The sequence below is a fragment of the Myotis nattereri genome (genome assembly GCF_964212035.1).
Source record: "Myotis nattereri genome assembly, chromosome: 18".
Taxonomy (NCBI): Eukaryota; Metazoa; Chordata; class Mammalia; order Chiroptera; family Vespertilionidae; genus Myotis; species Myotis nattereri.
The window spans coordinates 14,844,713-14,869,288 of NC_138093.1; the positions used below are offsets into that span (position 1 = coordinate 14,844,713).

Below are 24,576 nucleotides of genomic sequence, written 5' to 3' on the forward strand. Positions count from 1 at the left end.
GTGCTTCGAGGGCCCCGTGATGGGCAAGGGTGTGTGTTGGGTGGGGGTGGCGGGGCGATGGGTGCAGCCCAGCTGCTGGGCACCCGCAGGGGGATGGGGACGGAGTCACAGCCTCGCTGATGCCGGAGCTGGGAGAGCCCTGGCACGGGGAGCCCAGCGCCCCAACAGGCAGATGTGGAAACCAAAGTCTGGAGAAGCAGAGGGCTTCTCCCACCCGGTGGCCGCCCAGTCCAATACCGGCCTCGCCTCGCGTGGCCTCTCAGGGCTGTCCCCGTCCCTGCCTCCGCGAGCTCAGCTACGCTTAGCAGATGTCACGCAAGGTCTGCGGGGCCCAGGGGGCGAGAAGGACAATTAGCCGCAAGGCTTGGTGCTCACTGCGGGGAGCACACTGGGCCGTCCAACGGTGGAGGGTAGGAAGAGGGGGTCAGACCCATGGTCAGCTTCACCCAGCCATTTTTTGGGGGGTGGGGATGGAAGAGGGGACTGTGAAGAGACCATCAACTGTCAGGAACCAGGACCTATCCCTACCTTGGGAAAGGAAACACAGGCGTGAGCAGCCGGCCCCACACCCTGACAGAAAGGCCCCTCTTGCCCCAAAGAAGATCTCTCGTTCGGAGGGTGGGGAAGGGGGACGGGCAGAGGCAGGTACTCACCATGATGCCGGTGAGAAGACACACACCTTTGCCACAGTATGTGTGGGGCACCATGTCCCCATAACCAATGGAAAGGAATGTGATGGAGATGAGCCACATGGCACCCAGAAAGTTACTAGTTACGTCCTGCTGGTCATGGTACCTGCCAAGGGGAAGACAGGAGTTAGTGGAAGGAGCCGCCACGTCCGAGGGCACGGGCTGCGGGCAGAACCTGGCGGGGACGGAGGTGAGACCCTTCGCTGAGGCGGGAGCAGCAGCGATGGCGACAGGGAGATCTCATTAGGCGACTCAAGGTGCCAGGACTCTACCCACCCGGGTCATGCGGGCAGCTCCCGCCCCCCCGCCCCCACATGCTTGTCCCAGAGGTAAATGCAGGGCCACGGCTTGCACTAGATTGTAGGCGTCCCTTTGGTGCTGGTAAAATAGCTTTGGATGAAATCTGGAGGTAATAAAATTTAGATTTTCCCCTTTCAACCGACAGTCTAAATGCATGTGGATGTGATTAATTTGAAAGCACAAGCTCCTGAACAGGAAAAATGTTAAAGAAAAAAAATCGCCAAACATATTTAGCAATTTCCTGAAGGTTGATGGATCCCCAAGACTGGCACCTCCCGGCGCCTGGAGGGGGGCCCTGGTGGGTTCTCAAGAGCTGTTTCCCGGGGTGCTGGGCTCTCTGCCGAGGGGTGTCTATACCTCCGGGGCCTCATGGCTGCCCCGCCCGGCAGGAGCCAACTGGAAACATGTCACACCATCCCCTCTGCCCAGTGCCCAGTGCCCAGTGCCCAGTGCCCAGTGCACCCATCCTTTTCCTCCCTCCCTCCCTCCACCCCCAAACTCCAAGGCCCCCTGCTGTCCGGCTGAAATACAGTGTCCACAGGACCCGTCCTCTGCCCCAGGGCTCTCAGCCCAGGGGAGGGGCCTGTGGAAAATGCAGACATTTGCAGGAAGGTCTGTATGTGAGTAGACGAGGCCCCTGGAGACAGGAGGGAAAGGCCAGTGGCCTCGGTCCCAAACGCAGGAGGGTTAGTCAGAGGCTTCCGTCCCGGGCAGGCCGGGGAGGGTTCCAGGCGGACGGAGGGCCTTCGGAAAGCCCAGGGGCTGACTCGAGTGCGGGGCTGGCTGCACCAGGGGCGCCAGGGCAGGCAGACGTGGGTCCTTTCACAAAATGTTCTCCAACAGGATCCGCCTGAATGACACACAGGGGCCCTGCATTTTATCCTGCAGGGACATCGCTCCTCCATAAAATCTCCCCACCAGCCTCTGGGCGGCCACCGGATGGGCGTCCACACCAACCCAGGTGGATGGAGTGGAACGCCACTCCGGAACGGAACTCTGATCCGCAACTGGAGTTCCTAAGGCGCACACATGGGTCAACGCACGGGATGGGGTCCGGCGGAGGGAGGCCTCCAGGAGTGTGAGCTACTATGGCCCGTGCTCTCCCTGCCCCCGCGGGGCCTGGGCCAGGTGGGTCGTCGGCAAATGTTGCTTTTCCTCCCTCTCCCCCAGGGCGGGTGCGCAGGGCAGGCTGCGGTTCGGGTGCATCTAGGGTGGCCTGGAGGAGGCAGAGCTCCGCTGGTCAGAAGGAAGATGGTGGGCACGGGAGTCGGGGACCCAAAGGGACAGAGTGACCAACACCGTTTATCCACTCCTGTCCTAGTGGGAGTCAGGCGGCACAACCTACCATGCGCCTGGCACTTGGCATACAAACACTCCAATTCTCACCACATCCTGTAAGATATTTTCTAAAAATAGGTTTTTACTGATTTCAGAGAGAGGAAGGGAGAGGGAGAGAGAGAAACATCAGTGATGAGAGAGAATCATCGACTAGCTGCCTCCTGCACGCCCCCTACTGGGGATTGAGCCTGCAACCCGGGCATGTGACCTGCCTGGGACTCCAACCGTGACCTCCTGGCTCACAGGTCGATGCTCATCCACCGAGCCACGACGGCAGGGCCTGTGTATTTCCACGGGTAAGTACCTGGGAGCACAGAAACACTGGGTGACTTGCCCGAGGACACACAGAAAGTAACCAAAGCGAAGCCCATGCTCTTTTTTTAAAAAAATATATATTTTATTGATTTTTTACAGAGAGGAAGAGAGCGAGATAGAGAGCTAGAAACATCGATGAAACATCGATCAGCTGCCTCCTGCACACCTCCTACTGGGGATGTGCCCGCAACCAAGGCACATGCCCTTGACCAGAATGGAACCCGGGACCCCTCAGTCCGCAGGCCGACGTTCTATCCACTGAGCCAAACCCGTCAGGGCAAAGCCCATGCTCTTTGCTCCGCTACCCACAGCATGAGAGAGGCGGAAGCAGCTGCTGTGCGCCCTGGGGAATGGTAAGCCCTGGGGAATGGTGAGGAGGTTTTAGCAAGAAGAGGGCACCAGGGCACCCGTTGCAGGCGATGAGGTGGCCCTGGAGACCAGGGGTCCGCATTTGGAAGGCCTTGAATTCTAGGCTGGCAGGTTTGGATTTTGTCTTAGAGATTTGGTTCCTGAGCAGATGAGTGACAAAATGACATGGCCTGCCGGGGAGAGCGGTCTGCGGGTGATGAGCAGGATGTTTAAAAAGGTGGGACACAGAGGTGGGGGAGCCGGGGCAGAGCAGGTGCAGCCTTCCTCGCCCCCAGGAGCCTGGCCCTGGCAGCGCCCAGTGAGAGCACCAGTGGGCGGTTCAGCCCTAACTGGAGTCCAGCCCCAGCCCTGGAGAGCGGTGGCATTAGCCTTTCCAGGGCTGTCCTCACAGGGCATGCAAGCCTGGAACCCCAGGGACCTCTGAAGGGCAGACATCCCCTCCCCAAAGCTCACTGGTGACACCCCTTACCTTCCCCCTCCCACCTGCTCCACTCACTGCCCACGAGGTTCTATGGTGACCCTGAGGGCACCCTGGCTGCTGCTCCTGCCAGCTGCCTCATTTCCCCGGGATGGGGCCTGTCCCTACTCATCTGGTCACACTGGGGCAATGTAGACAGGTGATACCCGACTTTTATATATATATATATATATATATATATATATATATATATATATATATATATATTTTATTGATTTCAGAGAGGAATAGAGAGGGAGAGAGAGATACAAGCATCAATGATGAGAAAGAATCATTGATTGGCTGCCTCCTGCAGGCCCCACACCAGGGATTGAGCCCGCAACTCGGGCATGTGCCCTGACCAGGCATCGAACTGTGACCTCCTGGTTCATAGATCTGATGCTCAACCACTGATCCACGCCGGCTGGCGGTACCTGACTTTGATCCCCAAGATGGAGTGCGCCCTTCCCCTGACTTAAGGTGCCAGCCCTATCCCAGCTCTGACGTGGTTTGGGAGGGGCAGCTGCCCTGCTCATCCCATTCCCCACAGCCCAGGGCTCTGCCAGGCCCTCAGGCCACCACAGTCCCCTCCACGCCCAGCCTGCTCCGGGCTGGGAGGGATGGTGGCTGACCCTGGCTTGCAGGGCCTGTGCCGAGGTGTGAGGGGACATCCCTCCCTGGAGGGGTGGACTTCGGAGCCCGGGAGACCACCAGACTCAGTGACAGCCCCGTGTGGGGGCCCAGAAGCGGGGAGACTTAAAGACAGCTCCCTGCCATAAGCCAGCCGCACGCAAACACATGTTGCAGAGTCAGAGCCGGGCACCAGTTCATCAGATGCATTTCTTGGAAGAAGTCTTGGGTCAGACTGGGAGGTGGGGATGGTGGGTGGGGAGAAGGTGAGCAGCTATTCTAGGGCTCGGCTACCTGGCTTCAAGCCCCAGCTCCACCTTAAGTAATTCCATGGCTGTGGGCAAGGGACTTAACCTTTCTGTGGCCGGTTTCCTTATCTGCTGATGGGAGGGTTAAGGGAAATATTGCACAGTGCTCAGCCCAGAGGAAGTGCGCTAAACGTCAGCAGAGCTCAGAGCGGAATGAAGCGCACGGCAGCAAGTAATCTGTCTCTTTCTAAGGTTGATGTTTGATTTACTGCTTCATTGTTCTCTCAATTCCCTTTATGCCCTTTTGGGTTTCTTTTTTCGTTCACCATATAAAATCCGATGGGTGCTCACTCTGTGTGCCGAGGAGAGAAGAAGGAGACCCTGAGGCGGCCACTCATTCAGTGTAACACTGCACCAACCGCTGTCCTCGGGAGGGGGCTCTAGCGCAGCGGTCGCCAACCGTGGCCCGCGGACCCCCGGTGGTCCGTGAGGTCCGAAAGGTTGGCGACCGCTGCTCTAGAAGATGCCGAGATGAATCGGACACACACCCTACACTCCCGTGACGTGGGGCCTCGTCATAGAGGTAAGACACACATGCAACTCGCCAAGCAGGAAGTGATGAGCGAGAGAGCAGGCCTGGTGATTCATACTGTGGGAGTGGGGAGGAGGCAGAAATTATATCCAAACCTATTCACAATTTTAGAGTGGTTTACACTTGTCACAAATTCACATATGAATTTCATGCTATTTTTTACAATCAAGAATTTTTTGGGGAAAATAGTTTCTTGTTTTTCATTAAGGGCTAAGAAGGAAAAGGTGTAGTTTTTATTTTTGGGGGGGCAGGGGGGCTGGTTATTATGCTTATTCATTTATCATTAGGGTGTGTAGACCAGTGATGGCGAACCTATGACACGCGTGTCAGAGGTGACACGCGAACTCATTTTTTCGGTTGATTTTTCTTTGGCATTTAAATATATAAAATAAATATCAAAAATATAAGTCTTTGTTTTACTATGGTTGCAAATATCAAAAAAATTCTATATGTGACACGGCACCAGAGTTAAGTTAGGGTTTTTCAAAATGCTGACATGCTGAGCTCAAAAGGTTCGCCATCACTGGTGTAGACCATGGTTTTTCACTTTTTAATATTATAAAATAAATGTATGGTGGTATAAAGGTGACAGATTAAACACACATGCTGCTTTTGCCCCTTCTCAAATCCCTCTACAACTAACTGTGTGAGTTCCCTGCTTTTAAGAATCAGCAGAGACCCAGGAATCCCCAAACAGCTGAGTAAGGTCTCTAGCATACAAGACACAGGCCAAATCAGTCAATTAAACAAAGAAACAGAACTCTGGATCAAATACAGATCATTCGCAGAGAACTCTTGAAAAAACCCCTATAATTAACATTGTAAGAGAGATAAAACACGATATTGGACCCGTGAGACAAGCATGGCGTGCTATGCTGAAAATTCTCCCTGAAGGGCTGGAGGGTAAATTGAGGAAGGCTCCCAAGAGACAGAAATGAAAATAGGAGAGAAAATAGAAAATTAGTCTACCAACTCAAATATTAATGGCTTCAGAAAGAGAGAACTGGACAAAAAGGAGGAGGAAAAGGAGACAGAGAATGAAGAAGGAAAGAAGTAAATAAATAATATTTTTAAATTTCCCATAAGCAAAGGACACAAGTTTCTAGATCAAGAGCCCACCATCCCTAGCAAAGTGGATGAAAATAGAGTTACACCAAGACACATTATTGTGAAATTTGAGAACACCAGGGAGAGGAGGTGATTCTATGGAGCTTCCAGGGAGGGGGCGGGGGGGGGGGCAGAGAGAGAGAGAGAGATCAAATACAAAGAATCAGAAATCTGAGTGACTTTGGAATTTTTTTTTAATATATTTTATTGATTTTTTACAGAGAGGAAGGGAGAGAGATAGAGAGTCAGAAACATCGATGAGAGAGAAACATCGATCAGCTGCCTCCTGCACATCTCCCACTGGAGACGTGCCCGCAACCCAGGTACATGCCCCTGACCGGAATCGAACCTGGGACCCCCCAGTCCGCAAGCCGACGCTCCATCCACTGAGCCAAACCGGTTTCGGCAGACTTTGGAATTTTTAAAGCAATACTGGAAGTGAGAGGGCCATGGAATAGCCTTCAAAATTCTGAAGAAAAATGATGTCCAAACAAGAATTCTAAACCATGGAGGCCGGAATCCCAAACCAGCCAAAGCGATCAGGTAAGTCTGCGAGTGGAATGAAGACACTTTCAGATGTGCAAGGCTCTCCAAGGTTTGCCTCCTCTGTACCCTTTCTCAGGGAGCCAGGGGAGGGTGTGCATCACCCACACAACGGAGTAAGCCCCGAAGAAGGAAGCCCCGGGGTGGAGGGCACAGGAGACAGGCGGTGGGAAGAGGCCCAGGGTGAAGGCCATGCACCAGGCACAGAGGGCCACCAGTCCAGGCGGCAGCAAGGCAGAAGCTCGGGGAGACATTTCTCCAAGAAGATGAAATGGGAAGAAAACCTGTTGTGCCTAAACATCTGGAGAAGAGAGTTAGACAACCGCCAGAGTTTGGAGTTAAATTAGGGATCAATACATAGAAAAGCAAGCAAATGAACAAACAGGATGACTAACCAGAATAAAACAAAACTTCTGCAGGAAAAGAGGAGTTATCATCCTTGACTACAAAGGCTCAACTATGAATAGAGTCAAATTAGTGTGGACTGAGTAATGCAAACAGTGATTACTGATCTAACCAAAATTATAAAATAATTATGAAAGGAGAATGGGGGACAGGACGAGTTCAAGGGGCGGAAAGGAAGCCAATTCCTCATCTTCCCGGGAGGGGAGGGAATAGATAATGCCAAAACTCACGCATCGAAAAGTAGCAATACAAGCCCGTTATTCAGGGACATGGAGGTAAACAATTAGCAAAAGGAGGTAAAAAGATTGGTCATCTATTGCTGCACAGCAAGCTGCCCCAGGACTTAGCAGCTTAAATACCATTTGCTACTTCACCGTTGCTCTGGGTCAGGAACTCAGGGGCAGCCTGCCCTCAGACACCTCTGGCTCAAGGTCCCTCAGGAGATTGTAGTCAAGCTCTGGAGAAGGGCAAATGGGAAGGACAGTTGACTCTAAAGTGCAGGCATGCCTATAACTCCCATAATACGAACATAAAATCAAGCCCGAGAGGAAGGAACCAAAAAGGCATGTCCTGTGAAATTAAGCTAGGAAGCATGAAAATAAAGTTAACGCTCACTATCCAACCCTGCCTGTTGAATCTACTTGTGTGTTCTCTCCACGCAAAGCCCTCCCACGTCCCCCCCAGAGATCATCAATATCCTTAATGTCATGCTTATCCTGACCCTGTTCTTCTTCGGAGAGTAGTGTTTCCACACGGGTGTGTCCACCGCAACCACAACCACGGGAGTGAGCTTGGACACAGAAACCCTTTACGTTGAGCCTTGCGGTGAGATCGCAGCCCTGGGTGGCAGCTTGACTACCATCTCCGGAGAGACCTTGAGCCAGAGGTCCCCGTGCAAGATGCCCCTGAGTTCTTGACCCTTGGCAACAGTGAGATAGCCAATGTTTTTGGCTGTTTGTTTTATTGATCTTAGAGGGAGGAAGGGAGGGAGCGAGAAAGAGAAACACCGATGTGAGAGAGAAACATCGATTGGTTGCCTCCTGCACGCACCCTGACTGGGGACCGAATCCCAACCTGGGTATGTGCCCTGACCAGGAATCAAACCTGCCACCTTTTGCTGTACCAGATGATGCTCCAACCCACGGAGCCACCCAGCCAGGGCTATTGGAGTCCTCTTTGTACCTGTTTTAAGTATCATCTCAGAGCTTAACACTTAATAGCTGCTCAGTGAATGTCTGGAATGAATATGGCCTGTTGTTGCTTTCCCTGCCTCCCGCGAAAGTGATGCTTGCTTCAGTAACTCAGTGAAGCATGTTAAGATCTCTTCGGCAGATAAACTTTTGTCAAAGTGGCTGCCAACTATCACGGGCTAGGAGTCCGTTCTCGCTATTAAGAGGAACTCTGCTTCTTGACAGTAGCTGTGACCTAACTCTTTTCACATGAATCTTAGTGATGGGATGTCTCTAGCCACTTGTTCTGGGTCTGGTTTGTTTGTTGGAAGTTTTCAGGAACCCAGCCAGGCCTTCTGCAGAACTCAGCCAAGTGGATAGCTTTGTCTTCACGTTCCAGTCACCCCCCCAGCGCCACACAGTCAAACCCGTGCCCCGACTAAGGTGGGGTATCGCCATGGAGCCCTGGGCTTTACGCCTACTCCTACCTCTCCCTTTGCCCAGTCCTTGAATAGAACCAACTCCTAATTAGCAAGTGCTGCAGTGTACCAGGGTACGCGAGTCCAGCTTCTGGGAGAAAATGGACATTTCTTAAGGGCATCCTAAAGGTTAGTTTAGGATTTCAAACATTTTTGAAGTGTGTGAGAGAGTTCCACGGACATTCAAAGTTAGCTGAGAAATAAATGGCGATGGTGACTTCAAAGCTACTCCTGCATATTCTGGCTAATCAAGGCAAAAAAATCCTTTCTTTTCTTCAAAACAATTTCCTGTATACACGACTTAGAATGTGAAATAAGTGGCTTTGAGGACTCAGGACTGACCACAAGTCCCCTGGTCCACATGCCCATGGTGAGACGTCGGCGTGGAGAAAGGCACTCCTCGTCGCTTCATTCCGATGGCTGGCATTCTATTTTTGGTGTGGGCTTTGAGTTTAGGAAAACAAGGCCGTCTCCTTCTACCAGGTGGTTCAGGTCAATAGCCCTGGATCTTTCTTTCCAAGGCCAATCTAAATCTAGTCTTTTCCAGCCAGCCCCAGAGCGAACAGCCGGGGTGCAAGGCCGCAGGGGAGAAAACCACCATCACCAAACACGACAGTTCTGAAAACAACTGCCCCAGACAGACACGGCTGCTCTCGCCCCGCGAGCACGGCGGGTGTCGACCTTTCTCGCAGAGGCGGTGGCGTGCGTGCATGGTCAGATGCAGAAGATCAGAACAGCTGGCTGGTGTCACACATCTGGATGCAATGCTCACAGCCCTTAGTGCGAAGTCTAAACAAGACACCAGCTCAGCTTTTTTTTTTTTAGTGTGTGTTTCTCTTCTCTTGTTTAGCTAAGATGTTTTGTTCAAAGTCTCCACTTCACAAATGGATACACCATTAGAGGGAAGCCAGCTGCCCTTCCTTCCACAGCCCATTTTCTTCAGCCAGGAGAGCCCTGTCAACCTCCTTGAATGGTTATTAAGTTAAGAACCAGATGGCTCATCTGGCAAGTCCCTCTGAGTCCGCTTCTCTCTTCGCAATATTTCCTCTCTACTTATTAAAAATATTTCCATGTTTCCTGATTTGGAAACGATTAATAAAAATGCATGAACATGGAGAACAACAATATGTTTGGAAGAAACACTGTTCCCGTGGGAAGCGTGTCTTCCACGGGACCGGGAGGGGGCGTGGCGGAGGGAGGGCGGGTTCAGGTCCCAGGCCGGCCGCTGTCCCGCGTGGCCTCCGTCGGGGGGTTACCGCTCCACGCCCTGGGCTTTCCTTCTGTAAAAACGAAGCGTGTGGAGCCTCTCATGGGATCGTGCTGATGGTTATATGAGGTGACAAACATAAGGCCGGGCATAGCACCTAGCACCTATTTGGGGTTTAATAAATGAGACCATTCGCTGAACAACGACACCTGAGGCCCTACTATGCGCTAGACTTCACGGACCTTCCAGTGCAGTGAAGGAGACCCACACCAAGCAACACAAAAGGACAAAAAAGAAAGAAAAAGAAAGAAAGGAAAGGAAGGAAGGCGGAGATGAGTGCCCAGGAGGGGCGTGGGTGCACTTAGCAGGCACCTCCTCTGAGGGTTCCTTACACCTCCCAGGACTGAAAGGGGGGCTGGGCGGAGGCACTCCGGGTGGAGGGACTAGCTTGGGAGGAGGAGGCCAGGGGAAGTGGAACGCCCGTGGAGGCAGAGGGACCACGGAGGGAGAGGCGGGTGGGCAAGCAGGTGCTTCCTGGTCCAGCACGGGGCTTCCATGGGTGGAGCTGGGAGAACACACCGCCGTTGGCCTGCACCCCTGTGCCCTCGCTTCCCTCTCCCCCTCCTCTATTTGCCTCCCCACCACCTCTCTGTCAGTCTTCTCTCTCGTCCTTCTTTGGACGTCGCCCTCGCCTCTCCTTCTCTCCTCTCCGGTTCCCTTTCCTGGGCTCAGCCTCTCTCTCCTTCCCTCCTGTGAGGACCACAGTGGGAGCCCCACCCGGAGGGGCTGACAGCCCCTGTGGGGACCCCACTCGTTGCTTCCGGTTGGTTTGCTCAGTCAGCAAGCTTGTGTGTCGCACCTCCCAGGGCCCAGCCATCAACGGCATAAGAGGGAGCCGGCGGGAAGGCAGCATCCTGTGATGTGCAGTGGGAGGGCTGCCCGAAGTAGGAACACACATCCTCGTCCTCCGGGGCCACAGACCACAGCGCCCTGCTCTTCTGGTGACCACGTGCCCCCCCCGCCCCCCCCCCCCCCCGTGGTTTCACTGTCACCACCAGACTCTGAAATAGCCCCGACCGGCTCTCTGAGCTTCGGACCCGCGCATCTATCCACCCGCGTGGGGGGTAGCAGGTCAATTAAGCTCAATGTAGCCTGACCCCTGCTCGTTACCTGCGCCTTCCCAGGTCCCCTCCGCACCCACCCCTCTTCTTCCTGCATCTCCTCTGTGGGGACATCTAGCCATGTCAGGACGCTGGGCATTTCCCCCAACGTCCGCCACCGTCACCCACACCCCATGAGGCAGTCCTGTCAATTTGGGCTCCTCTAGTTCTTTCTAACCTGCCCCAGTGGACGCGGCATTCGGTCCCCTGTGCATCACTACACCAGCGTCCCCACCTGGCCTCCTTGTCTCACGGTCATCCCAGTGTCCCCCTCAAGCCCCCCTCCACATTGCAGCCAGGGAAGTCTTCCCCAAACACAAGACCCTCCCCCGCTCAAAGCCCGCCAGTGGCTCCCACAGCCTAGGGTGGGGGCGGGCAGGGGTGCTCCAGCCGCAGCGTGGAGACGCTGCGGGACCCAGACCCTCTCTCCAGGACGGACAGCGGTGGAAGGTGGACTTTTGTGAATGACCGCTGTTTGGTGTCAGGGCAGTTTCAAGGCTGCCCCGCAATAACATCGCTCTCACGCTCTTGCAAACCGATTCGCTTTCTGGGTGGCAAGGAGGGGTGGCACACCCACGGCACGAGCCAGGGGTCTGAGCGCCAACTCTCCTGCATCATTGGGTTAAAAGAAGCACATAAATAAACGAGGTTGGGAACTGTTGGCTCGATGGAGGGATAAGTCAAAACTCTTTAAACTGGTGAGGGAGGCCTGGCCCCTGACGACCCTTCTGAGTGCATCTGACCCTGCTCCGTCCTTCCCCCACCGCTGAACTCTGCTCGTGCTGGTCCCTCTGCCTCGAGTCTCCTCTGGCCCCCACGTCACCTCCTCCAGCAAGCCTTCCAGATCGAGCCTGTCGGACGCAAAGGCTAACACGGGCCACATAAACGAGGCACGCGGCTTGCGGGCCCGTGGGCTGCGAGTTTGACGCGCCTGTTCCAGATCAAGTGCTCTGTGCAGAGCTCCCTGAGCCCCAGGTTCCTCTCTGTCCCCTCCCACCACGAGGGCCGATCAGGTGCTCACTCCCGGGGCTCGCACTTCTGCAGGACAGGTGCCAGCCCGGCTGGCCGGGCACGTGGAGGAGGCTCAGCAGAGGCGCTGAAGGAGGCAGGTGCGAAGGGCGTTACGGACTCCTCTTTGGGCATCTGCTTTCTCTCACAGCCGCTGTCTCTGGCTTTCCTTCAGCTCCACCTGCCGGGCCTCAGCCTGCCTGCCCCTGTGAGCTTTTCCCTCCTGAGCGAGGCTTTCCCAACATCCATCATCGGCCACAGAGCGTGACGCGGAAGCCACGGGGCATCACCGTTCTTAGTTTTCCAGATACAGAGACAAGAATAACTGGCTGGCATTCTCGCAAAATATTTCCTCAAAGGCCCGAGAGGTGATCTCTTTCTCATCTCGTTTTCTTTCTGGGACTGTTTCTGGGAGGCAGGTAGGACTAGGCGTTCAGCCCTGTTTTAAGAGCTAGCAACCATCGGCGTCTGTCAAGCATCAGCCACCTGCCACGTGGACCACGCCTGCTGCGCACGACCTCATTTCATCCTGGAACTAACAAGATTGGGAATGTCCTTTCCCGTTTTCTTGAGTGGGAAACACAGGCTCAGCCAGATTAGGGAACTTGCACAAAATGAAACATCCACCCTGGGAGAGAGCCTGTGTGCCTGCGGGCTTGGGCTCGGCTGATTGCACTTCCCTGTCTTTGACCCTAGGACACCGTGGAGGAGGTGCCGGCTCAGCAAGGCTGAGTGGAGAGACGGCTGGGGCGCCTCCCTTCCTCGCGCATTCAATCCCGGGCCTGTATCCGATCCCGGGCCTGTATCCGATCCCGGGCCTGTAAAGCAGCGAGCCAGCCTCACAGGGAGTCAGCCAGAGCCAGGGCTGCCCTGAGCAGCTCGGTGATTGTGTGCAGTGCAACTCCAGGAGCGCCCTTCACCGAGACTTCCGTGTGAATGGCGCCCCCTGGAGGGCAGTGCTGCAGAGCGGTGGTCCTGGCTGCGCCTGGAGGGAAGGGCGGGTGTTTTCCTCCTCTCAGCCCTGCTTTCTGAAGGGAATTAAAGGCGGGCAGCTCCGGGGTGAGCAGGTGCTGAAGCGGGCACAGAGCTCCCGTCCCACCCGGGCAGCGGGCAGCGGGCAGCGTTAGTGTGGGAGGGGGTGGGCCGTCCTGTGACCAAGAACAAAGAGAAAGAGGTCGGGAAAAGTTCCCTGGGAAGGGGCTTCCAGGGCAGGACGTGGGAGCTCTGGTGGGATGGCTTCCCCAGCCCTGAGAAGAGGGGGACCAAGAGGAGTCTGGGCTCAGGGTGAGCGGGAGGAATTCCGACTCAGCCGAGGCGACCACTGGGTCTGGGGACATGGCTGCAGGGCTCGGGGGGCACTGCTGGATGCTCCCTGGCCACCAGCAGCCTGCACGCGGAGTGCGCTTGCCTCGAACCTCTAACCTGTCCGCGGGCCTGGGCGTCCAGGCGGCACGCTGCCCTGGACGTGTGGGGTGGCCTTTGGCCATGTGAAGGGTGACAGTCTGGGGCAGGCAGGGTCTCAGGGACTGGCCCAGGCCCACCGCTCACACAGCCAACCACCCAGGCCTTATAGGACCAACTGGAAAGTCCTGGGACACATCAGAAATCATGCCAATTCTGAAGCTCAGTAAGTACTAGGCGGAGAACAGAATGGAGCCAGCCAGCACGCACCCAGCTTTCCGCCCCAGGGGGCTTCTCTCCAAAGGAACTTCCAAGCCTCCAGAGCGGGCGCGCACACCCCAAGGTCTCGGAGCAGCAGCTGGAAGGAAAGGCCCTGCATGGGGCTCAGGCTGGGGGGCCTCCGCACCCCTCCCTGCTCATCTCCACAGCCCAGGGCGGAAGGAAGGGGTGCAGCTGGGGCCAGACCGCCCCCAGCATCAGCATCACTTTTTTTTCTGCCTCTTGAACTGAGAGATTCTTGCTGGAGGAAAAGAAGGAGCTGACCCATCTGGAGAGCTCTTCTTGTCTGCAGGGCCTGCAGGGGGTGGCGGGAAGTCCCCTCAGAGCTCTGGGCCACAGCAGCTTCCGGCCCTGCCCGCTCTGAGGGCTGTGACGCTCCGGCGCTTGTCCTTCCCTGCTGCCCACCCAGGACGGAGAGCAGGCAGGTGGGGAGCGGCAGCCCCCATCCCGGGACTCTCAGGGGCCTCGGTGGAAAGACCACGATTCCCAGGAGCCTTGCCCTGTGAGAATGGGAGTCTCCCCGGGAGCATTAGCCCCGAGGCCAGGACTCCCCGCCACCTCCGGGCCTCTCTGGGGAGGGAGAGAGCAGCACGGACACAGGTCAAAGGCCTGGGCAGGAGGCGCTTTGCCTGTCGGGTCGGCTTTGTCTCTGGGAGTCACTGAGTCCTGGGCTACCTCTGCCTGACAAACCGGGGAGGAGCACACTGGGCCCAAGTTCACTGCGCTTCTCACCGCTGTGCTGCCTCTTTACACCCCGTCAGCCCGGCCGGGATGGTGGCCCCGGGGGAAAGACCCTCAGCTGGGAGCCCAGACTCTCCAACGTGCTGTGTGACTCTGGACAAGTTGCTTCCCTTCTCTGGGCCGTGGTTTCCTCATCGGTACAATGTGAGGATTTGGTTCCATAAGCCCTAGAGCCCCTTCCAGTGCTAAGGCCGGTTCTCTGCTCACGCTCTACGATCTGCCTCCTGCCTCCACCGCCCCCCTCCTCCCAGGCGGCTTCACAGACTGACTGCAGACCTTCGGCACCCCACCGGGAGGAAGATGAAGTGGGACTTAGGCTCAGGTGGGAACCCCTTAGCAGCTGTCACTCAGGGCCAGCACACCTTGGGGAGCCACCGCAGGTGACCACTAAGTTACACAGAACCTAGCCAAGACTTCTGATCACAGAACACCTGTAATTCCCGAATCAGCACAGGAGAGGGTGAGCTGGAGCCTCCGCCATGATACAGCAGTGAGCATGGCTACCCCGTCACATGCAAGCCAATGTGTCTGCTGGTCTGTCTCTCTCCTCTCCGCCTCCCCCGCTCCCCTGCCCCCCCCCCACACACACACACACACTGCCCCAGAGAAGCCTCTGGAGGCTCCTGCATCCCAGGGCCCCAGCCCTGGCTCTGCTTTACAGGAAGCAGCCATCACAGAAGACACTTGTTACACGTTGCCAGGCAACAAAATGCAACCCACCTCTGACACTTCATAGGCCTGAAACCAGCAGATGAGAGGAGGCTGCCAGAACAAAGGAGAAGCGTCGGGAGGGAAAACGCTGGGAAGCAGCATGAAAGAGCCCAGACAGTTGCAGAGAGTGCCAGAAAGCAAACAGATGGGGAGCAAACCTGACTCACTGACAGGAGGGAGGCAGGGAAGGAGCCACGGAGGAAAGGCCTCAGGTGTCAAGTCCTCAAAAGGCCTCTTATTTGTTTTTCGGTCAAATCTGTCGAGATTAGAGTGGAGCTGTTGATAGGGAAGGTGATGGATATGACAATGATGATGTGGGTTCCCCTCGCTAAACACTTGTCTCTGGGCGTCTACTTTTATCTGATGAATGGTTTTTTATTAAAAACGCCCTCCAGCAATGGCACAGTTCTCCACACACTTTCCAAGAAACACAATTATTCCCTGAAACAGAGATCGCCGTGGCCACCCTCACCCTTCCCTCGCCCAAATGCAGGGTCATTCATTTGCTTGTTAGCTTAAGCCAGCGGCTCTCCACCTTCCTAACGCCATGGCCCTTTAACACAGTTCCTCACGTTGTGGTGACCCCCAATTTCATTGTTACAAATTGAACATAATGAAAGCATAGCGATGAATCACAAAAACAATATGTAATTATATGTGTGTTTTCCGACGGTCTTAGGCGACCCCTGTGAAAGGGTCGTTCGACCCCCAAAGGGGTCGCGACCCACAGGATGAGAACCACTGGCTTAAGCGACCTTGGGCTCTGGAATTTGCAAGCGCTGAGTAGGTCGAAGAGAATCATAGCCAGCCTTGGGGGTGCTCAGGCTGGAGGACACCCTGGCTGCCAAGGGGACCTCAGAGGGAGGTTTGGGGACAGCAGGGGAGTGACGCTGGTGGAGGACTCTCCTTCTCCGGGCAGGAGCCGGGGGCCAGCAGGGAGATTCTGCCTCACTCACCCCCATTCCCTAATTTCTAAAACAGGAAAATGACCCCAGCCGTGTCCATGTCGCAGCGAGCTGGGCCCCAGAGGACAAGCTGCGTAGATTGATTGTAAAGCTGGGACCTGGAAGATGGTTTTCCTTATTTATTAAAAAACCATCACTAACCTCCTACAAGTGCTGGGAACTCTAGAAGACGGCCTCTTACAGACCTACCATCTGCTGGGGACCAGCAAGCCACCAGCAACCCCACACGATGGTGAGCCAGTTATCCCACTGCCCTTGGCGTCAGTTTTTCCATCCGTGAGATGGCGGTAATACTGCAAAGGCTTATTGGAAGGGTGAAGGGGGATGATGGATGCAAGAGGCACTGGGATGCACTCAGTAAGTGACGGCTCCTCCTCAGGCTGGAGGCCATCCTTGGCCAGGCCTTCCAGGCCCTGGCTCAGAGTCTCCCCAGCCCGCAGGCTTTGCCTCATTCGGCTGCAGTTGACAGTCTGGCAACCTTCAGGAGAGCGCGGTCTAGTTTCTGAAATAATGAAAAGCCTCAAGATGCATTTATCCCCTAAGTAAAAGGCAAAGTTTCCATTATAAATAAGAACAAAACAAATGAAGAATGCTGGTAACTAAGTGGGAGCAATTTCATATGTTAAACTTGACAAAATAATTATAAAGCTATTGCCCAATTAACTGTATCCACATTTACTTAACTCTGCAAGTAGGAAAATACAGTTGTTTACTTTATTAATTCTGACATATACTTTCTCAGAAAAGGCCTAGCCAGTCTCTAACCCTGCCCCTCCCCGTAAAACTGACGTGGCATTCAAGGAAATGGGCTGCTTCTCCCTGCAGCCACTAGGGCAGCGGTTCTCAACCTTCCTCATGCCCCGACCCTTTAATACAGTTCCTCATGGGGTGGTGACCCCCAACCATAAAATTATTTTCGTTGCTACTTCATAACTGTAGTGTTGCTACTGTTATGAATCGTCATGTAAATATCTGATAGGCAGGATGTATTTAGGTGACCCCTGCGAAAGGGTCGTTCCACCCCCAAAGGGGTCGCGACCCACAGGTTGAGAACCGCTGCACTAATGGAAAGTGGCTCCCAATTTAAAATTCCTGGTTTTCGCCCTGGCCAGTGTGGCTCAGTTGGTTGGGCGTCATCCATGCACTAGAGCAAGCATGTCAAACTCAAAGGCTAACACGGGCCAAATAAACGAGGCATGCGGCCCGCGGGCCGAGAGTTTGACATGCTTGCACTAGAGCAGCGGTTCTCTACCTGTGGGTCGCGACCCCTTTGGCGGTCGAACGACCCTTTCACAGGGGTCGCCTCAGACCATCCTGCATATCAGATATTTACATTACGATTCATAACAGCAGCAACATGACAGTTATGAAGTAGCAACGAGAATAATTTTATGGTTGGGTCACCACATGAGGAACTGTATTTAAAGGGCCAGAAGGTTGAGAACCACTGCACCAGAGGGTCACAGGTTCAATCCCTGGTCAGGGCATGTGTGAGAGGCAACTGATTGATGTTCCTCTCTCACATCAATGTTCCTCTCTCACTCTCTCTCTCTCCCTTTCTTTCTAAACCCAAATCAATTTTAAAAATTACTGGTTTTCTGTACCACCAATCACAATGTCTGTCTAGGTACCAGATAGCATACCCTCAAACAAATTATAAAATGACATCATAGCCCAAAATAAAAGAAAAACTTTATTTTTTTTGGCGCATTATGCTTTCTCCTTTGACCCCTACACCGTTACATAAGACAACTCCCCAATTTAACAAATGCCCCAAGAGTCCTATGGCAGGCAGTTAGGGTCCTGAGGTCCCAGGCCTGCACTGCCCTGCCAGTCAGGGGGCGGGGCCAATCCCTGAGCCTGTTGAGCCGCCATGTCCTCATTCACAAAATGCGGAACCTGGACTGCGTTCAGCCCGGCCACGTCCAGGGCCATTGGGAGAAACAGGAGCATAGTGCTGTATTCAGTGGTTTCCCTGGCTTTTCGTGCCTTCTCCTGTCCGAGTTCCATTGCCCACCCAGGAAGCACGTAGGACGGGCTTTCTCGCCAACTTGCAGGTCTAAAGAGCGAGGCCAGGAAAGAAAACAGCCCAGCGTTTGTGAAGGACCAGCCACAGCCACAGCCATTTGTCTCACTTAGTGGCGCGTACGTGACTCGCCCACGGTCATGTGGCTGGTCCACCGAGCTAGGGGGTTTTCCAGGTGCTAGAACATATGTAGCGGTGGCATAATTTGAAGCCAGAGAAGTGGCTTCTGTGGCCCTGACGTAAGATGGCAGGAACCTATATTCCCGAGGGAGCAGGAAGAGATGACTTTGGAGACATTATAGAATAAGAACCACGGGATGCCGAGGGTATGATGGGCGGCCTGTGAGGGCAGCAGGACCTGAGGACAGAGGGGGACCACCTGGTGTCTTTGTGCAGAAGCAGTTGGAAGTGAGTCAGAAAACGACGAGGAGGAGGAGTCAGGAGGCCATTGCTGCAGGCCGGGCAAGAGGCAAAGGTGGCTTAGAAGACGGGTGGTGGCCGTGCAGATTCTCAGACGCAGCCTACGTGCCTCATACCTGGATGCCGGAATAGAAGGCTGAGTGGGGTTGGGTGTGGGTACAAGAACGGTGGGTGGTTTTGAGCCTAAGAGACGGTTATGGCCCCATAGCCCTTGTCCCCTTCTTCGTTGATAAAAGAGCCCAGGAGTGAGCAATGGTGACCAACAATAAAGACTACATTTTTCCAAGCATGTGAATGCCCAATGAATGTAAACGGAAACAACGTGTGTTACTCTCAGGAAATGTCTTTAAAGAAAAAGAGCACATCGTATTTTGTCCCTTCTGCCTTCCTTCCGGCTAGAAGGTGGATGGAATGGCTGGAGCTCCAGCAGCCTCACTGAACTATGAAGGAGAAGCCATGTGCCCAGGCCGCAGGGCAACCAGGGAGAAGGGACCTGGGCCCCTGAGGCCGTGGAGCTCCATACCTGCTTTGGACGGACCCTATTCCAGTCTTTGTTTGTGTAACAAAGAAACTCCTGTTTTGCTTAAGCTACTGCTATTCTGGGTTTCCTGTCACTTGCAGCCAAAAAAAATGAATACTAACTGATAAAATTCCTGAGAAAAAGAAGAAAAAACCAGAGAAGCAGAGAGAAATTAGGGGCCGCATGATGAGCATGAGCACAGACTTGGTGCATGGGGTCTTCCGTGCATGAGGACGTGCCTACACAGCTCAGCCTGGCACGTAGGCTGCGTCTGAGAATCTACACAGCCACCACCCGTCTTCTAAGCCACCTTTGCCTCTTGCCCGGCCTGCAGCAATGGCCTCCTGACTCCTCCTCCTCGTCGTTTTCTGACTCACTTCCAACTGCTTCTCCACAAAGACACCAGGTGGTCCCCCTCTGTCCTCAGGTCCTGCTGCCCTCACAGGCCGCCCACCATACCCTCCTCTAGTGAGGCCACACCAGGCTCTTCATCAGCGCGGGGCCTCTGGACACGCCGCTCCCCCTTCCCGGAAAGCCTTCCCTCTCGGCCTGTGAAAGGCCCAGTTCGTCTTATCCTTCGAGTTTCCGCCGAAACACAGCCTCTCTAGGGAGACCTTCCAAGAAGGTCTCCGGTGCGTAGGATCCCTCTCCAACCCCAGACTTTTTTTTAAAAAAAAAAACTCGTTTGCAACCATGTTTTTGAACTCCTTCACAGATTTGAAATTACACATTCATTTGTTTCTTGACTTAACGGTCTTCCCGGGTAAACTCTAAGCCCCACGAGGAAAAAACAAACCCGTAGTTTATTCTCGGAAGCGTATTTCATTCCTAACAACATTGGCTGGCAAACAGTAGGGCTTAATAACTATTAATAACACTATTATTATTTAGCAAGCTATTCATAATTGAGCACTACACCCCAGGGAAGAGGCCTGGCTCAACATTTTGGCTGCGGTGTGGTGTGGATGCATTCTCCGGGGCAGCCGTGACGAAGGGAAATGGCAGAGGATGGCCAGCTGAAGGAAGCAGATGCTGGAGGCACAGAAGGTGATGGGGAGGGACCAGCCGGAGACGGGTCCTGGGGAGCTGGGGAGGCCATCTCAATACCCAGTGCTCAGGCAGGCCCTGCTGGAGGTCTGCAAGGGCTGATAACCACTGCTTTCAGCAGCAGGAAAATTAAGGCAGAGAAATGACCCCCCCTACCCCCACAATCCCCCCCTTCCCCAGGCCGGAACCCCTGCCCCTTGCTAAAGCTGGGAGCAGGACACGAGTCTCTTGACATTTAGAGTTCTCTCTTTCCCCACATGGCTTAAAACCCTTCTGTCCTTAATTCAGCCGTGGCTCCTGTGGGTGGTGGGTCATGTGGAGTCGGGGTGCCAGTCACCCCCCACGGGGCTCTGGCTAAGCAGGCTCTTTGCAGTCGCATTGAGGAAAATTGAACAATAGAGCATGTGGCTGTAGCATGAGGGCTGGCAAAGAGCCTAACCCAACCAGAGCTGGGCCCTGGGCCTTGGTCCCCAGCTGCCAGGCCACTATGCCTGCTCTGGGAGAACCGTTACCTTCCTGTGGGCCCCGGACCCCTCCGGGGGCCCCTCACCCTTCCTGTGGGCCGCTCTCCTTCCCGCATTAAAAGGAGAACAATGCTGAGAACACGGGAAGTTGCCTAACACTTGGGCACTGTGTCCACTTCGTGTGACACTGGTGAGCAGGGAGGCGGGTGGGCAGGTAATGGAGTCTGACAGGGCCCTGTGAGGACCTGTGGGAGGATTACAGACCATTCGTTTGGAGACGAGAAGACCTGTTCTCAAACTTTAAGGGACCTTCCGTGGAAGAGGGAACGCCAGCCTGCTTCACTGGGCGCTCACCGCACGCCAAGCGCTTCCACCGGGCTAAGGATTTTCCGTGAAGGATCCCGGATGTCCTGAGGCCAGCTTGCCCTAGGTCACCTGCTAGTGAGAGCATGGGGAGACCCCACATCCATACCCGCCTAGATGGCAATGGCTAACCCCCCAGCCCATGTGGTGGCCCCTCTGATGTGGGGGTGGCAGCGCCCATCAGACCTGTCTCCCCAGGTGTGGACCAGCCTGCGGGGGCTCTGTTAGCAGGCTGCTCCCATGAGCCTCTTGGGAGAACGAAATGACCAGGCGTGCTAGGGCTGGTAGGCTCCCAGGGCCACCAATCTCAAACCACCAGGGAACTATGGTTGTGCCTAAACTCCTGGGCAGTGCACAGAGCGGGGTAGTAGGCATCTAGGCAGAGGGGAGTGTGTGTGTGTGTGTCGGGGGGGGGTACTCAATGAGGTGCCATTTGGAGTATAGCATACTCTCGCCCATACTCCCTCTCCGCCAAGTCCCCAGATGAAGGAGTTGGGACTTAATGGAAGGAGAAAAGCTGGTGAAAAAATCCGTCCGTGGCTGGGCTGTGAGAGGCAGGGCGGTGGAGGGAGCAGGGCAGTGGGGGGAGCCCAGCGAGACAGCCTAGGCCACCGAACACGCAGGCCACGGAACATGCAGGCCACCGAACACGCGAGAAGGCCTGTGGGGGAGGGTCGAGTTCCTTGCGGGCAGATGCCTGCCCTGGGGATGCAGGGCACAGTGGGATCACCTGGTGCAAACAAAACAACCCAGAGCTGACATCACATGGATTTCCTGCCTTGACCAATGTCCACCCATAAATAGATGTGGCTGGTGTGGCGGCAGGAAGCCCTCCCTTTGCCTCACCTTCGCTCTCTCCCAGGACCCCCACCCTCGTGGGACTGTGGCACTGCCTCCTCCCAGCGGTGCAGCCCTTTCCACTGGTCCCGCGGGATGAGCAGTCAGTCCAGGTCACCTCTCTCTCTCTCTCCCTCTCTCTCCCGCTCTCTGCCTCTCTCTCCCTCCCTCCCACTCCCTTCCAGATGCCCTTAGGCATCCAGGGTAAGAGACAATCAGCTTCTCTGCGGTCCATCCAGCTGGCACTTAGCTGTGTGCCCCCGTGGCAGCATGGGAAGATGGCCACCCAGCCATTGCTGTAGGGCTTGCTTCTCCCGGGGACCCCTGGTGGGGAAGGCTGGACACCCCTCCCCAGCGGGAGAAAGAAGCGGCACTTGGCACCTGGCGCTCAGCTGCGTCTACCGAAGGCCAAGACCCCGGGAGCAGAAAGCAGTGCTGGCCACGTCCCAGCAGGCAGAGTGGGGAGACACCCAAGGGTTAATGTCAGACAGAGGGGGTGACCTGACTGGGAAAACGGAGCGGTTTCGCAGTGAATATGGAGTTCCTTTTGCACGACACTGTCCCACACGGGGTGCTTCCGAATGATGACTTTACAGAGATGTTCCTCGTAGTCCCAATTCCTGGTTCTCCTAAGAGGTGTCATTCATTCATTAAAATACAGCCCTGGCCGGTGTTGCTAGGTGGTTAGAGCGTCGGCCCACACACTGCAGGGTATGGGTTGGAGTCCTTGTCAAGGGCATCTATCTGGGTTGGGGGAGCAACCAATCTCTCTCTCTCTCTCTCTCTCTCTCCCTCTCCCTCTCTCCCTCTCCCTCTCTCCCTCTCCCTCTCTCCCTCTCCCTCTCTCTGTCTCTCTCCCTCCCTTCCTCCCTTCCACTCTTTTTTAAGAAGCAAAGGAAAAATTATCCTCAGGTGAGAAATAGTAATAATAATAAAATTAATGTGTTATTCATTAATATAAAACGAAGAAACTTGTCACAAATGAATAGTTTCTATGCTTAAGTGTCAATGAGCACAAAATCACTGCAAATGAGAAAGGAAAGAATTGTTGGATCAGAAAGGACAGAAAAGGAGAACGCAGGCTGGGAGGGCGCAGGGGTGGGAGAGGGAAGCCTGCACGGAGGAGGGGCTGGGCGGCTGCTGGGCCTGGAGCAGAGCGGCTCACAGCATGGAACTTGACCTCCCTGCGGCTGGCCCTGCCCCAGGACCAGCCCCCTCCTTCGCGCTCCCCAGCCCGCCAGGCGGGCGCCCCCTGACGGTGGGGGAGCCTCCCCCAGCCCCCCACCAGCCGCCTCTTGGCCCTGGCTGTGTGGAAAGTCCGTGGGACACACGGTTTCTCCGGACCGACCGACTGACCACGGGGCCACCAGAGCCAGGCCGGCCCAGAATCGGCGCTGAAGAGCTGATGGAGCCGGGCCTCCAGCGCCCTCCACCTGCGGAGTGCCGCCTGCCTGGACGCTGGCCCTCCCACAAAGGTCCTGGGGCCACCAGGGCTCCAAGTGACACGCGGCTGGGGGCGCCCCCCTCCCTACGCTCGCTCTCCTGTCCTCTGAGGCCACACTGGCTGCTAGGACCTTTCATTGCGCTCTTCGGAGAGAATTATTTGTTAAAAAAACCTGTGCCATTGAACACTCCTTTCCAAGCCCCGTTGATACAAAACATGAGTCCCTGGGGAAGACGGAAAGAGGGGCTTTGTGGGGGGAGGAAATAGCCAATGCCACCCCTTTCCATTCACAACCAAACCAAACGAACACACAAAACTAGCCCCGCATTGTCCCGGCAGAAAATACAGAACAATGCAACCCAAAAACCACATGCAACACCCCACAGAGAAAACAACTTAATATTTACAGTTATTTCCCAAGCACTTTCTGTGCCTATTATAATGTCTACCTATTTTCAATGGATAACATCCTGCAGAACACTATTTCCTATGCTCCTTTTCCAAATATCACATCACTGTCTTCCTACCTTATTATAGTCTTCAAAAGGCTGCTTTTTAAAAACAAAACAAAACTGTTGCCTAACTACCCATCGTAGGATCTGCTATAATTCCTTTAACCATTTAAATCCTGGACAGTCACTAGGTCTCTGATTCTCCGCTGCTGGAGACGGCATCATGCTGAAGAATCTGGACAGAAATCGATTATTGCCTTAGAATAGCTTCCTGGGAGAATCACTGGGTTAGAGTCACAGACTTGTACGGGCCAGCATGGCTACTGGTGAAGTGTTTGCCAGACAGGTGGTGCCAGATTTCCCTCCTGCCAGCTATGGGAGAACCCCCCCCCCCCCACACACACACACACACACCACCCCCATCATAACAACCTTTTAAGCACTGAGTTATATTTACTGACATTTTTGTCAATTCCAGAGGAGAAAAGGCCACCCTCCTTGCAGTTTTCACTTGCACTTCTTTGATTAGTGAGGCTAAATATATGTTTCATTTTCTTTTGTTTGTTTTTTTTGTTGCTAAGCTTCACCTGAAGATAATTTTTCCATTGATTTTTAGAGAGAGTGGAAGGGAGCGGGAGAGGGGGAGAAACATCAGTCTGAGAGATTGGTTGCTTCCTGCACGGAGCCCGTACCAGGCCGGGGATGAACCTGCAACTGAGGTACCTGCCCTTGACCAGGAATTGAACCAGAGACCCTTCAGTACACAGGCTGAGGCTCTAACCACTGAGCACACTGGCCAGGATTCATTTTTATGGCCTTTTTGTATTTCTTCCTTTGTGGCTGTCTATTTTTAGCTTTTTTTTTTTTTTTTTTTTTTTTTTTGAGAAGCG

At 54.6% G+C, this 24,576-nt stretch overlaps 1 protein-coding gene across 4 annotated transcripts in view; it reads right to left on the minus strand.

Moving 5' to 3' along the window:
- KCNN3 (potassium calcium-activated channel subfamily N member 3) overlaps positions 1-24,576 on the minus strand; it is a 135,366-nt gene that overhangs the window by 21,570 nt on the left and 89,220 nt on the right. For all 4 annotated transcript variants that reach the window (XM_081112918.1, XM_081112917.1, XM_081112920.1 and 1 more), the window contains exon 4: positions 654-795. In XM_081112918.1, the coding sequence (XP_080969044.1) occupies positions 654-795 (142 nt within the window). The remainder of the gene's footprint in view (positions 1-653; positions 796-24,576) is intronic.